Here is a 15,749-nt window from a genome sequence, read left to right as displayed (position 1 = left end):
TTAAAAGCACAATTACTGTGCAATCAGAGCCGTGATATGAAGCATAAATCAGGTAGGGTCCCCCACTGATCAGGTTTCGGAGCCGGGCGCTCCTCTGGCTGGGAAGTACCATCTGCTCCCTGCGCTGATGTGCGATGTGTTTGTTGATGAAAGGCCTGATCGAGATTGATGAGGTCCTGTCTGGCCGTCTGTCTGCCAGGGGTGTAAAATAAGCAGAATTATCAGCCCAATCTGAACCTCCATTGTCCCACATTGTGCGGCGCTGCCATTGAACCGGTCGTGGCCGTGAATGGCGCCGCGTGATGAAGTTGGCGGGCAGATTGATATTACGAAATCGCGGTGTGGATTTTACCTCCCCTTTTGGGGGATCGAGTGGCCCGATGTGGTGGGGCGTTCTGTTGGGACATGTAAGTAGACTCCCGGCGTAAACACACAAATGGACAGACAACAATGCCCAGCAATGCTGCTGTGTCTAAGACGACATCCAAGTGCGTGTCAGCGCGGAGTGTAAAACCACGCCGGAGTGTAAACATATTTACTTCGGTAAATCGGATTACACGATGTCTGCCCACGGCCAAACTGGCCCAGACAATGTAACTCTCCGGCCTCGATAAGATCTGATTTCAGGCAATTAAACCAGCACCACTCCCAGACATTCCTAAATCACCGCTCCCATACTTTTTCCCCGCACCACTTATCTAGCCCAATATCGAGGATGGCTCGACTAATGCACGCGGTGCATCACCTGCGGACGCCCAGGCATTCTGTTTACTCTTTGCCAGACTTAACATGTAAGACGCTGGTTAGAGATGGGCACTTCCTAGAGAGGTGCTAACTGGATGCACTCAGACTGGGTGGGAACAGGGCCCGGCCATCAGAGGCTTTAATGCCAGCACAACCGGGGTATTGTGATATGTGACATGGGGGGATTTATAATGTCCCAGTCAAGTCTGACTGCCTTAAACACTTTTAATCTTCCCCACGTCATTCCCAACATGATCCAGTACATGCAGGAGGATCAAATGTTAAAACGTCTGTGGACCGATGTCAAACTTCAAAGGGAGGACATAAGTGACTCCCTGGCAGCCACGTTCATGGTTAATTAATAATAGCTTAAAGAAATAGTGTGTAAAAGTGTAAAGGAGGACATGCCTCTGCGACATGTTTGTTTTCTTTGCCGGAGCCTTGGCGAACATGTCTCGATGCGAGATACCAAACATTTGATGTAGAGCACGGAGCGGGGATCAGTGCACAGGTGCGGCGTTCACCCCACACAATGATGGGAATTAATTGAATCCGAAAAAAAGCTGGCATCAAAGCGCCTTTGGTCCTTTTTATTTGCTTGCGGAGGGAGTGCATCATGAATAACAAAGGGCGTGGAGGCACATTTGTATGAGCAGAGAAGGCCAAGGCAGAAGTTGCAGGTGGAGTGAGTAGTCATGATGTACGGCCAAGGTGATGGCAACAATAATGGAGAGCACCTGTCTTACAACCACCTTCTGACCCCTTTTAATCAACATTCCATCATCTCAATCCCAATTGCAACATTGAGCCTGGCAGTGGCGTGGATAAATACCTGCGCTTTATGGGCCTTCCTCGTCTGCCAGTCAACGGCACCCCGAGTAAAAGGAAATTGTACTGGCAGCAGGATATCAAATATATATGCTCGATGACCTCGGGAGATTAGGGTGGTAAAATTGATTCTGTGAATGAATGCTGCCTGTAGGTTTGATAACATGGCTCTCTGGGGAGTGCTCGGCAGTGGTCGGATGAGGCATGATCGTCTGTAGCCACTTAGCCCCGGCTAGGAGATCGCTACATCAGCGGGAGGGGGTACAGCCCCATCTGATAATAACAAAGGCTAAGCCGGGCCACGCCGATCATTAAGTTCACTTTCAGCTCGGGGGAATACATGAGATGACCACGGGAGGTTGTGGAATGGCAGATTGTTGCTCTTCCGACGGTTACTAATGGAATCTGGGATGTGCTTACTATGTGGGCGCAAATCTTTTATCTTGGCATAAATGTATTCCCAACTTGATGAAACTTACAGGCAACATGTATGAAAGTACAAGTCTATAGATTTAGTGATTTAACTACTGAATTCACTTCAACTTAAAGAATGTTTTCAGTTGTGGGGGTGAATGAAAAATCCTGAAGGTAAGTTCTGATTGGATCTTTGTTCTGAGGAGAAAACTAAACTTTTTTATCCAGATATTTGCACTTTCCTATTTGGGCTCTGTTTGACTTTGAAAGATATTCTTCAACTCAATGTAAGCAAGTTGTACCTAATGTTTCAGCTCATATGGAGTCAAACCCTGGCAAACATATGCATGTAACTTGCAATTAGTCCTTAGGCAAGAGATCACAAATAAAGACAAAAGGGTATCATGAGCCACCTGGTACCAACATCTAACATATCGTCTTATCATCATCACCAACTGGAAAATTATAGTCCAACAGCTTGGCCAGAAAATTACAGGTTTCAGACAACAACACCTTTCAAACAAAGGGCTGAAGGATTTAACACTACCTAAATGACATGTGATGGAGGTTAACACCGTTGTGAAAAATACGCACACATCGGCTTACTGTACATCTACATCTGGGCAATTTTACACCCTGTGGGGCAGCTGTTATTCAACAGGTGGTTGGTTGTGTCCAACCTGGGAAAAGGTGACACTTTTTCAGCAGTTTTAACCTTTGTGCATTCAAAATATATTTACATCCTGATCAAACTGTTTGATTCATACTTTCAATACTCTAAATTGTAGGGATTTCAGTTGTAAAGTGCCCTTCCCAAGGACACAGCAGTGGGCCCTGTCAGGGATTCAAACCCAGATTCCACAACCCCAACCACAAGACCACCTTGCCAATCCGTTGACTACATTTTAACAAGGGTGGATCTCAAGGTAACAAGTCGAGGTATACACATTTCTGAATTCTGATTCTGGGTAAGGTTGAGGACTAGAAAGGTTACACCACAGCACAGGTTCATAACAGCATACTCACTGTGTTCTAAGGGTGAAAGCAGCACTTGTGATGGAAGAGGGCAGGTTCAGACCCTTAGTGATCTCACGCCAGAGTTTCTTGTTGATGACCTCCACCAGGCCCCCTCTCTCCACCACCAGGTTGAACAGCTGGTAGAGATCTAGGGTCTGCTTGGCCATGATGGGGATACGATTTACCGGCGTCCCTGCAACAGACAGCGTGAATACAGGAGTTAGATTTATGGTAATGTAGCATTCCTGCATGTAACTGTTTATTGATTTTAGCGTACAAGTTGTTTAAAATTAGATACTTAGCGCATAAATCTTCTGATGTAAAGAAATGGACTGGATGAAGACTTCAATGTTGCCGCAAGACAAAATAAAAATGGCAACCAGTTCACATGGATAACCAATTGCAGGGACATCTACCACTCACTGACTGAATAACGTTGTGCTGTTGGCTGCTACCAGCAATATGATAAGTTGTAATACACATACACGCGCGCGCGCGCGCACACACACACACACACACACACACAAATCTGGGTGAAAACATGATGTTGGCCAAATATTCCTCCAAGAATCCTAACAAAATGAGTAAAATGAAATAACAGAAAATATTACATATACAAGAATCTAATCATGTATCCAGTAGATATCTGACAAATACATATATGTTCGTATCAACTCGTATCACATTGTATCAACTTGAACTAAAACGGTGTTTCTGAAGATTAGCACAGGATTCATCATATCAAAAATTTGTATTTCTTCAGTGCCCCCCACCCCCAAATTTAAGTTCATCAGAACTACTAGGCCCAAACGCCGAACTGGTCACAAATGTATCAGAAAGTGGATGAAATGTTTGAGACAGAAATTTCCCACATAACTTCGTGGAACAACAATTAAAACATTCGGAAGACAAAAATAATCAGACAAGTGTACAACTTTTCACCTCCCCAAACCCGCCATCTTGCTTTTGCAAACAAATATTGGGGGCCTCATTACATTGAATTGAGTGCCTCAAATTTAAACATTTATTTGGAATTCCAAAATAAATTTTATCCAAAAAGCCAAAACATAAATAATTTAAGAAACTTAAAATATCAATTTGACATTCTAATTTGAGTATCCTTAATTGATAATGTTGAAATATTATACAGACAACTTGATCAGGCGCAAATAATGATCTGTCAAATGACACCTATCAATTTGGCGGGAAAAGACAGATTCGACAGGCACTGCAGACGACATCAGCCTGTTGTAAAAAATCATGTCATGTTGGAGACAGAGAAAGGTTGTAGCGCTTTCATTCACAGTCTATTATATATTTAGAGATGTTCCTTGTTGTTTGAGTTTCTAGTATATCCTTAGGGTGACTGAAAGCCAGAAGTTAAGTTCCAAGAATGTCAGATACAAACGTTTTAAACTGCATCTTTGAGAGAAAATTAAACCGGGCACACTGTTTTCTATTAGTCTCCACCAGACTCCTTTGCAGGCTGAATAAATAGTAGAAATCGGCAAAGGGGGAAATCATTGGCCAGAGGAGTTGGCCGGCCATAGATAGAGGGTCCAGCTTGCAAGCTGCAAAGTATATGTTGAACTAGGTAATGACAGTTTACTATGAATGACAGTTGTATACAAGAAAATGTTTATCTTTCCTTTGCAGGTATTTCCTAGAGATGGGGAGGGTCTGCAGGGGGGATGCTGACAACGTTGAATGGTAAACGTTATATATTGTAATAAGGCTTTCATTTGGCTTCAACTTCTTTCGAATGTTCTTTTGCATTCATATAGTTTGTGGATGCTGGAAACTATAGTGTGATTTTTGGGCAATCTGGCTTTAGACTAAGATTTTTTCAATAATAATGAATTCAGGATACCAAATAACATGCTACATGGGATTTAAGCGACCAAGCTTCATAAAGTTCCCAACAATGCTTAATGATCTTGAATTAAAGTGGCCGGCGATGATAACACACAATGTGGGGGTCTATATGCCTCACGGGAAAGCATGCAGACACTCTCTAGACAATGTTAATATCAAAATGCAATATATGTCATACAAGGTACTGCATATATAAACGGTGTTGACTGCTTCTAACCACAGTGATGCCACCATACATGTAGATGATGAATGAAATCTCAGACAATAACAGTCACATAACATAGGGATTGTACACCAACACAAAGTGAGCAGTGTCCGCACGTTTTACACATAAATGTACCGCCATGCATCCAACCCATTGTGACAGTCACACTCCTACTTCGCCTGTATGGTGCCATACAAAGAGTCTGTACACTGATGGAAGAGTCAGAGGTCAGAGTATGGAGTAGCTCGCAAGGGCCTGTCACCTTTATGTAAATACTGTACAGTTATCAAACTGTTCAAGCATACAGTTTGTCAATGGTTTCTGAGGTTCCCCATATGAAAGAAACGCGTTTTAAAATGTAACATTAAAAATTTTTTAGGAAGATAGTCAGGGCAAACACATAATTTGATATGAGCTGCAAGATAAATCAAGGAGAGTTTTCTCAAACGAAATCATTTTGTTCAGGTACAGGTTCCGGTCGTACTTAAATATTATCATAGGTACAAGTACAGGTATTAGGTACACAGCCCTAATCAAGCATGGTACACTTCCACATGAACATTAAGTTAAAACCAAGGACATTGTATAGATAATGTCCTTGGATCAACCGTATATGCAATGGGCCAGAGCCCACAGGGTACATGTGTCTGTTCCTGTATGGCAAGAATACATTTTGTAGACTACCCAAAGCTATACTACAAGTGAAAGCAGCTTTCAGAGTGTCCTGTTGCGTCTTCAGATCTTCTAACTGTCAATCAAATGGCTTCACAACAAAAACACTGGAGAGTGCAAACATGGTTAATCATAACCAGAACAAGAGATAATCTGCAGATCTGGATTATCCTGTCAGTTTAGTGCAGTGAGATATTTTATTGTTGTGTACACACTGTCCTTGCTTCAGCCACATTCCTATTAAGTGACACTCAGTTTATATTCTCTGTATGCCTAATAGATTGGAGAAGTTTTTGTCCAGCAAAATCAGTCATTATATTGTTATACTTGTGCTTCTGGTGAGCCTACATATGTTTTCTGTATTGAAGTATCATGACTTCTTGTCATTTTTAAAAGCAGGAAGTTGTCAGAGGATGATCCGGACTTGTCAACAGCCATTGCAATCACAGATTTGGGTGCTGAGAGAAACTGTCTAAATGGGCTTGAGGTGACAGGAGCCGACCCAGGGTCAAACGCAGACAAAGGCAAACATCCACCTCGGGTAATTAATTTGAATTGAATCACTGCACCAAATCTCCACTTTGGTATGAGTCATATGGCCCCAGGGGAATGTGGAGATATTCATGGCTGCCCTTTCTTTCCCAGATTACCATGCTATTTTAGCAAAAGGCTGCTGCTTTACACTCCATTTTCTGGTATTACCGCTGTATAAAACACCATTGTGATAGGCAGATGAGGAGAATATACATGTAATTCACGCTTTAATGTTGCTAAATGTGGGTCGTTCTGATATACTAGGCAGATAAGCCTACGTCGTTAAAGCCTCAACCCTTCGAGCCCAATCGTTTTCACCTGATTTCATATACATAATATACTAAAGCTGCAAGGACGGATTGGAAATGTCAAGGGATATTTCATAGCTGTTCTGCACATGATACTGTGTAATCAATGTTGTCCTCTGAAATGTGCTGTATCTTAATTACAGGAAGGGAGGATTATGCACTAAGGTCAAACTCTAAGCTGCATAAAGAACAGACAAGCAATGATACCTGTCAGAATGTACAATAGACATGTGTTGCTTATTTGGATTTCTTCTTCATCACGTAAAGAAGTCATCAGTCAAATGCACAGAGAGCTGAGAGGAAACCACAGTAACAACAACACAGCAACAATGTATAAAGTATCCTCCAGTGACTGGATACAGACATCCCACATAGGGGTCTTGTGTATGGCGAAACACCTGAAGAAATCTCCCCATCCTGTCTTAATGCTTTCACTTCCCCTGCACAGTCCAGGTGTGACCGGTGTTCCAAAAGGAAGCCCCGGAACGCAGAAATGGCATGAAGGCTGGCCCTTTATAATGGATGGTTTGTATCGACACCTGGTAATCCCCTCTCACAACACAAGGAACATGCCTCACTTCATTGAAATCACATTTATGAAGGACAGAGTGGGCTTTAATCAACTGAAACATGACACTGATTAAACATGTAGGGATCAGGACTCCCTCATAAGCAGCAAAGCATGACTGCCAGAATGACAAGGCACACAAAGGCCCCTCCGCCACAGGTGGATAGAGGAATTCCCAGACGAATTAGGCGACATAGATTTAATTTAAGGTTTGTCAGAGACTGGGTTCATGTAATTGATGCAGACCGACAAGTACTAATGAAAAGTGCATGTCCTGCCAGACTGTAGTGCTCTTAAGGTCAGCTCTGTTGGGTCTGGTAAGTGAGCCTGCGTCAGAAATATTTCAGCAAAAATTAATGAAATGAGAGGACAGGGCCTTTGCTTCCATTTGGGATGTATACAGGTAAAGTTTGCACAAAACATTTTCAAGCATCACACTTATAGATGTTCAATCACCATGAAGTGTTCAGTCAAGTGTGATGTGATCAAAAACTTCCAAAATGCCTTCCTCTTAATTACCCATTTTCAGAAATCTGTCAACTGGGGACAGAAAAGTTCATGCATTCTGGACACCTAACCCAGAATGAGATCACCTTGGCTTGCATGTAAGAATGTGTGGATCCACTCGGAACCGTCAGACCGAGACTGTTGTATGCCCAGCATATGCATCTGCTGTATGGCTGACTGGCTTCTGTTGTATTGCCAATCAGAGTGGCATTCCGTGATCACAGGTCTCACTCCTATGTGAAAACAGTCAACCTTGGCTAAATCTGGCCCCTTGGAAGGCCTAGTGTTCCGCTGGGGATTTTCCATGACATGTTTTCAACAGTGGCACATCCATCCTTCACTTAATGCTATTAACGTCTTGTTTAGCTTCCATGGTACCAGATAGTATTACATTGAATTGAATTGGTTCAATCTGAAGAAAAAATACTTCCTAAGAGATTGATATTTGGTATGTTGCTATGTTCTGATATATACATGTCAAAACATATATGTTCAAATGCATATCAGATCAATGTTATGACAATCAAGGAGTACAGCCACTATCTTGATTTGAATTATCACCCTTCCTCCTTTCTTAGGTATTCTAAAAGTTACAGTCCTTGAACTCTTACATCAAGTAGAAAATAAAGTACTACATTTAACACTGCATTTTCATTCACGACATAGAAGTGTTATACTGTGATAGATGGAATAAGAAGTGTGAAAAAATGTATGTCACTGGACTGAGCCACGCTAAAAGCTGACATAAAGTCATCTGGCGTGTTGCATCATCAGGTTTATGTCCTATCATCCCCTGCCATTTATTTATAGAATCTCCTTATCACAGAATACAACCCAAGCCATAAAAGGCTGAATTTAGATCCATTGGAAGGATTGAAATATGGATCAATACTGCCCGTTGTGATTACTCCACATCAGGTGCCATCAGAGCAGGGCCAGGCAAAGGTGATTGTTGGAAATGCCTTTTTATGTGGAATCTTGCCTGTATATACCCCTGTTAGGCCAGATGTAGAAATTGTACGCCCAGGTCGGGGTCTTGTATAAATCTGGGCACTAGCAGGACCGGGAATAAATATTAGTCCTGTAATGGCTCAACACTGGGCTTTGCCAATATCGCCTCCACGGCCAAATAGCGGCAAATTCCCCGGAGATCCCATATACTACCACATTTGATCAAACATTTAGAAAGGGCCTGACCCCTGTGTTGTACTAATGTACTGTTGCCCCAAACCATTATCAGATGGGATCCTTATGCTAGATAAATGGAAGGCCATACATTGACTTGTTTCTTTCTTCCACTACCAGGGGAGGCATGCAAAAAGCCACTCAAATGGAGAGATAAAACAACTTGTGGCCAATCAATCTCTCTTGAAATGAAAGGGGAAAATCAGACAGCAGTAGATTGTCTTCCTTTCTGGCGCAATTTGATTTACAGTCTTATTTCCTGTGGGGTGGAAGGGTTAGAAGCAGGAGATAACTTTTCCGAATCAATTTTCTCTTCCAGGTATCTTTTGATCAAAGGCAAGGGCAATGTGGAGGTAAGTAAGGTTAGAGTGGTGGGGGTCAAAGTTGTTAACGGTGGCGATACGTTTTCATGGTCCTTTGGCTGTTGAAAATGCTGACGTTTGTCTCTTCTTTCCATTCAATTTTCAAATAGATGTGTTTGAGTCTCTCAAAGATAACGTACAGTTCTGATGCCCATGAGGTTTTTGAGCAACTATTTTACAGGATGGCGTATGATAGCGTGGCTAGTGCTTGATGATTTATTTAGGGGTCAGGCCTCTGTTTGTGCACTTAGTCCAGACTATGTTTTACATGCATAGAGGACCGCCGACTGATCATTTGAACATCTTGCGCGCGTTCCAACCGTCAATTATTCTTCAATTCTCAAGATTGAGAGCCATCAGGCCTTGAGTTGAAGAAACTGTTTCCACTATGTGACTCTGCGTCTGTAATTTTCTCTCCTTATAATCAGTTAATGTGGTACAAGACTGCCCGTCCCTTCCCATGCAAACAAAGTCCTCCATCCGTGTACCGACATGTACTTCTCCGGAGTTCATTCAGATTTTGGCTCTGCCCCTCTTCCTGCAGTCCTGTATCTGTTCTGATCCACCCAATTAGCCCTGATGGAATGCGGAGAGCCTGGGAGTCAGCGGGGAGTGTGGGGGGAAATTGATTGCCCAGAACTTCAAGGACAGACAAAATGAAGGGTGAAATGAAGAGAAGAATGGTAGCCGTGAATCCCCGGCTTTGATCAGATGAATTATCCAGGGTGTACATGTTGACTATCAGCGTGATCTTAAGCCATCAAATGCTAGACTTAATTACACACGTCAGAAAGTCTTAATGGAAGAAGAGAGGGGCAGAGCCCCCCTATAAATGGAGTAGGCGTTTTATGCCCGGAATGCTATCTAAGATGCAAAGCAATCAGGCATGTGTAGATGAGCTTTGTCTCTCTCTCCTCTCTCAGCATGAAGACATCACTGATGTGTATCTGAATGGCCTGGTCGGCCGGGGAGACTGCACTGATACGGAGCCATCAGATAAGGCTCGATCTCGGGCGCACATACATGCATACACACTGTACATCGGTCAACCTGAAAGTAATCAAATATGAGTCTAATTACCTGCGCGTTTGGCTTTATCTCGGAAAAACAGGTATCTCTCCTCCGCACACCTTATCACGATAGCTGGGGAAAATTGGCCCTGACCAGGTCTGATTCAATCCACACAAGAGTGCCGCATTTGCGCTATTGTAAGGGGCAGAGAAAGGAACCATTGTTGGGGAGGAAATTATCGCCGAGTCCGCGTTTTAGATATCAAATGAAATGAAGTGGTGGGAATTTGGTTGAATCCGCGCACTCAGGTGGGCTGTAATGCGGTGGAAGTGCCTAGTTGTGCCGGCATGTCTGTACGGTGCGCTGTGGCGGCTAGCGTGAAATCAGTGCACGGACGCGTTTCCCGGTGTTAAATGCTTTTATCTTGTTGGCTTTCCCTTACATGTGTCCCCGCTACATGCACAAGGCTTGTACACGGGATCGTATTACATATACACACATATACATATAACATACAAGTAATTGATTTTAGTTCGTAAATATTTATGCACTTAAAATGCCAAAAAAACTTGGTAAACTTCACATAATCCTGTAGCATTTAAAATGTCAGTTGTCCAGTTAGCCTCATTATAACTGTATTAAAATTATTTATAGGACCTTTCAAAACTTCAAATATCACCTCACTTCTTGTTATTATATATTGAGTAACTGTTTTGCTCTGGACGTTTACTCATGAGCTAAAACTTTTTTTTACATTGCCAGAGACTCTTGGATATGTTGTACTTTGCCTGGGCATTTTTGTTGACCGTTCGCATTAAGTAAGGCACAAGTGTAACGCGATCGACAACATTCACATTGGACATTAAACAGGTGTATATACAGAGCCTCTGCCTCGACACTTGTCTCAATCGTTGCTCTGGTGGTGTATATGTGTAATGTGTGGGAGAGTCCTACTCCCATGCCCTTGCCTTGTGTGGTCTACTATCGTGTTTATATTTCTCGGACATGTCGATGCACAGGCTCCACTGGTGCAGTCATATATGCTCAAGCCCGGTAGCGACAACCTGCCAACAACCAATTTGTCATACAGACCGCACGCCCCTCCCAGTGTGTGTTGAGAGGACTACTCCCCCTGGGCCCGCGGTGACTAATCTGTGCACTGTGCACAACTATCGGTGATTGTGGTAAGAACAAGGCCCCGGGAGCTGTGTTAATTACCCCCTTTGGTAAGATCCTATCGAGTAACAACAAGCCAACAATCTGTTTGTTGCTCCTCCCTTAAGTAAACATCGTGGAGGTCTGAAGACACAGAGAAGATGTCCCTGGAGGAGTCGGTAGGCCCAGGGAAGGACAACCTTTGCTAACCGATTTGAAGTAAATTCGTCAATAGTCATTGTTTACTTCGTATAATCACGTTAAATTATTCGTATGATTCGTATAATCAAGTATAAATTTCTGTACAAATCTTAACAAGCATAGGTGTTATCTCCAACTCTTCAGTGTGGAACGATTCTTAAATATTGTGAATTCAACAAAGTTCAGACATTGTGAGGTTGAGCTTGAAAATAAAGTTTCAAAACTTTCATTCCCATTATTTGTCCAATTTCTATTATTTTTCTGCTATTAAAACGAGTCTGATTGAGACTACGGGTCTTGTTTGGAGACGCAGAGTTGACGCAGTGTCGCAAGAAGTACCCAGGGATGTCATGTTGGGAAGTAAATCCCAGGGATGTCATGTTGGGAAGTCTTCTAGATGATGTGTGCTATGACAGGATGCATGCGCCAGATATCTTCCATAGTATTTCGTCTGGTCCCAACGCCCATGTCATCTTAGTTTGTGACATTTTTTTAGTCTTAGTCACAAACTAAGATGACATGGACGTTGGGATGCTCATGACTGTCGAAGACACTGAACACAGTTTCTTTGTATGGCCTTCTGAGGTGCCTTCCTGAGTTTTATTAATTGAGAAGGCCTCCAGAAAAGTTTTCCCAAGTCACATTGCTACAGTTGTAGCTGGCGTATTGCTGATTTAGAAAAAGTTAATATAAGTTGATATCACTATAAAATTAATCAAAATAGAATGTATAGAGAGACACATTTTCACTTTCCGATGATAGTACAGGAATGTATAGGCTATACTTTAGAGACAAGGACTTTTATAAGCACAGAGTAATGAATTTGCAATATTTTGTTACATTGGCAACAACGACTGGGTTGATTAGAGTGTGGCACACGTATTATTACACATTTGAATCAATACAGTTTAAGGTTGCCCATTTGAACCATTTATGTACAGATTTATATCAAGCAGCAAGGGTCAATATAATCGCTTATGTATGGAATGAACTGAACAGAGCACATCAACTGACAAATCCACAATAAACTGCAACAAGCTCGTAACTTTGCCCGTACATGTGTCGTAATGCGTGGTGGGTTAGGCTTTTATTCAGTTACCAGAATGGATTCAGCTACTAGAATTTGCTACTTTTAAAAAACTAAGATTGTATTTTTTTCTATACGGTGAATACTAGTATCTATGAGAATAGCAGACTGTTGCGGGTGCACATACATACTAGTATTAACGGCATGGACAGACAGGATTCACTGTAGCGTTTGTCTGCCGCAAAGTCGTCCCCAGCCTCCGACAAAGCAGGTGAATCCAATACAATCACATGGTCAGTTTAAGTTGTAATGTAGCACATTTGTCTTCGCCATTTCCGAGTCGGGCCGAGTGTACAAAGGAGGCTCGAATGTGTCAGCAGGGAGCGGGTGATTGACGTTTTGCACAGGGAGGTTAATGCAGGGGGTGACCCGAACATGTGTTGTAGCAGGGCGCGGGCAAAGTGAATTCTACCCTTAACCATTTCCAATTTACTATACAAGCCCGAGCTGACTTATGCCGCTCTCAGCAGCCACAAATTTGCGCCCCCAGGGATAATATGCTTAATGTGGCTTATGAGCTCTTATAAAAAGTGACCGTACAGGTTTTTCTCGAGGCCTGGATAGTAATTTATTCTCCATTTGCCGCGGAGTTTTCATGTTGGGGCGCCAATCTGAATTGATAGCGTGATCGCCTCAGGAAAGATTCCGCTGAAATAACATCCAGTAGGTATTAACTCCGGAGTTATAGGCCATTATTGCGTCTTCCCAGCATTGTCTACTGCTAAATTAATAGGAAGGACGGTAATTAAGATTTGGGTGGGCTGAGATGCGACGATTAAAGTAAAAATTCTTCGTCGTCATTAGGCATGAAACAAGCGCCTACGTGAAATGTGCTGTGCAGGGACTGCCTTTGTGTCGGCGTTTTTCTCACAGTTGATTATAAAGGATGTAATTGCATTATCGTACAGCCCCGTCATAGAAAAGTAGTTATAGCAGGCAGGTGGGGCATCAAATGTCAACCTTTGTAATACTGATGGGAAGGTGTAGATTGGAGGGGGGGGGGGCAATCAGACTTGTGATCTATGGGTCAGCGTAGGTATCACTAACATCCGGCTGGTCTTTCATATCAGGACCCACGCGGAGATTATAGAACGTTATCGGCTAGAAATCAAATATAATTCCCAGAACCTAAAACAAACACTGCATTACATCACCTTATGTATATGAAGGCATCTAATGCCATTTCAGGTCGGACAAACGAGAAATATTTCGTATGAGGAAATCTTTTTAATATTGACATTTACTGCCACTTCTTTGTACATTTTGGTCATATCTTTGCATAGTTTGAATAGCCCCCAAAATACATGGAGTCCCTTTATCATTTGGTACCACCAATGAATAAATATCTAGAACCTGCCTTTAATACAAAACATGCAACCGTTTTCCATCAGCGACATCGCATTTTTACCTCACAGATGATATTAGTATGCATGGGATAGGGTCGACTCAACTTACGACATTAAAATACGACCAGAAAGTTGACTTTTGAAACTCCTGTTTAACATTTCGCTCCGGGTGCCTTGACCGGTACCCGGTGTTCCGACAAAGATGGGGAAATTTGAATCCCAGGCAGTTTGGTGATCTCACAATGTCAGTCTGTTCTTTCCTGCATACCGCAATGTCACGTACGTTTCCTGCGATGTCTCCCTGTTCTTCTCCTTCAGATATGTTAAGAGGGTGCTTTTCGAGCAGCATTCCTGTCCTACCACCTAATCGGAATGGTCAGCTGCCGACAAACACTTTAATCACTGCCTGTGCTGTTCCCAGATCAGAATGACTCACACAGTTCTTTGTATAACAGATACATGGCAGAAGTATACCTTCCTTCGGATCATTGGAAAATTATCAGATGCATGCTTCCTATAGTTTCAAAGAATGACTTTAGAATTATGAAATGTTTGAGGTTTTTAGAGTTGAAGCGCATCTCCTCCATTGTACCTCTGCATGTCCGTTTTAAAGAGTCATACAGTCATTTTACGGGCGGGCAAAATATGGCGAAAAACTACGGATTATTAAAACTTTATGAAGAGTGTTCATGTTTTAAAACTTCGCAAGGCTCTACCCTTATTTTACTCGTTTACTTATTTCAGTTATGACGAAAATCATCTCATAAATTGTACCTCTTCATGCACGTTCCAAGGTAATGTGCATTTAATTTACTGTTGAATGACAAAGGATCTTATTTGAAATTATTAAAACATTGTGCAAACTTTCATAGTTTCAAACGGGAACTGTAGAACATTTTTGACGATTTGACAACACGAAGCGCATCTCCTGGCTCTGTGTGCCCGTTCTCTAACTTTGTTGAAGCAACAAATTTGCCGTGTGTTGCCGGAAATGCCGATTTCAATGGGAACTGGTGATTTATTTGCCCCTACCTGGAAGTGCGGGCACATGTACACCTGTCCCGCTCTGAGTGGGGCTTCCGATGCACACACAGATATCTGCTAATTAATTACCCCCCTCCGCATTGTGCTAGCTTTGAATGGCGTACTAGATGGTTTTATTCAAAGACATTACAAATTCTGCTGCTGGATAAATTACGGAGACTACTCCCAGACATTTCCAGTGACATCCATCCTCTTCTTCGGTGTCAGCATCACTACGATGAACTGACCTGACAGAACTAGTCAACACTTGTCACATGTAAAAAAAAAACAACTTTTAAAAACAGTTGAACATGACAGACTCCTAGATAATTTTAGAATTTCTATCATACTTAGCATTAGTTGTTAGAAACGAATTTCACAGCATAGTTAATAATTCTTTGTTGACTATGGCCTATGCTGACTTTGAACGTTAACATTTTAAAACATTCGGCTGGCGCAGCCGAACGGTAGCCACCGAACATGTACACCAACCGAACATCCCAACCATGGCTGGGGAGGGGGGTAGTTCGGCAGTATTGGGGACCGCTATGCGGGCTCTCAGTTCATACACACCCGCCGTGATTCCTGCCCCTTTCCCCATAGGTCACTTAACGTGTGTGACATGCCCCTGATAATGGCGTCACGTAATTCGTTTCCAGCCAGACTCCCTTTGATATCATTGTCTTGTTGCGTGCACAACAGTCCTC

At 42.5% G+C, this 15,749-nt stretch overlaps 1 protein-coding gene and 1 long non-coding RNA gene across 6 annotated transcripts in view; one reads left to right on the top strand and one right to left on the bottom strand.

The window, feature by feature from the left end:
* The window catches only part of LOC109464432 (AT-rich interactive domain-containing protein 3A-like), a 46,523-nt gene that overhangs the window by 16,756 nt on the left and 14,018 nt on the right, over positions 1 to 15,749 (bottom strand). For all 5 annotated transcript variants that reach the window (XM_019761413.1, XM_019761417.1, XM_019761412.1 and 2 more), the window contains one exon: positions 3,013 to 3,196. In XM_019761413.1, coding sequence (XP_019616972.1) covers positions 3,013 to 3,196 — 184 coding nt within the window. The remainder of the gene's footprint in view (positions 1 to 3,012; positions 3,197 to 15,749) is intronic.
* Positions 4,214 to 11,639, top strand: LOC109464433. The gene is made up of 4 exons (XR_002139888.1): positions 4,214 to 4,287; positions 4,660 to 4,713; positions 6,152 to 6,296; positions 11,514 to 11,639. It is a non-coding gene; the product is annotated as an uncharacterized LOC109464433 (long non-coding RNA).

Source organism: Branchiostoma belcheri, unplaced genomic scaffold, assembly GCF_001625305.1.
Source record: "Branchiostoma belcheri isolate BF01 breed outbred unplaced genomic scaffold, Haploidv18h27 scaffold138, whole genome shotgun sequence".
Lineage (NCBI taxonomy): Eukaryota > Metazoa > Chordata > Leptocardii > Amphioxiformes > Branchiostomatidae > Branchiostoma > Branchiostoma belcheri.
Note: the sequence above shows the minus strand (reverse complement) of the source record. Positions and strands in the feature narration are given on the sequence as shown.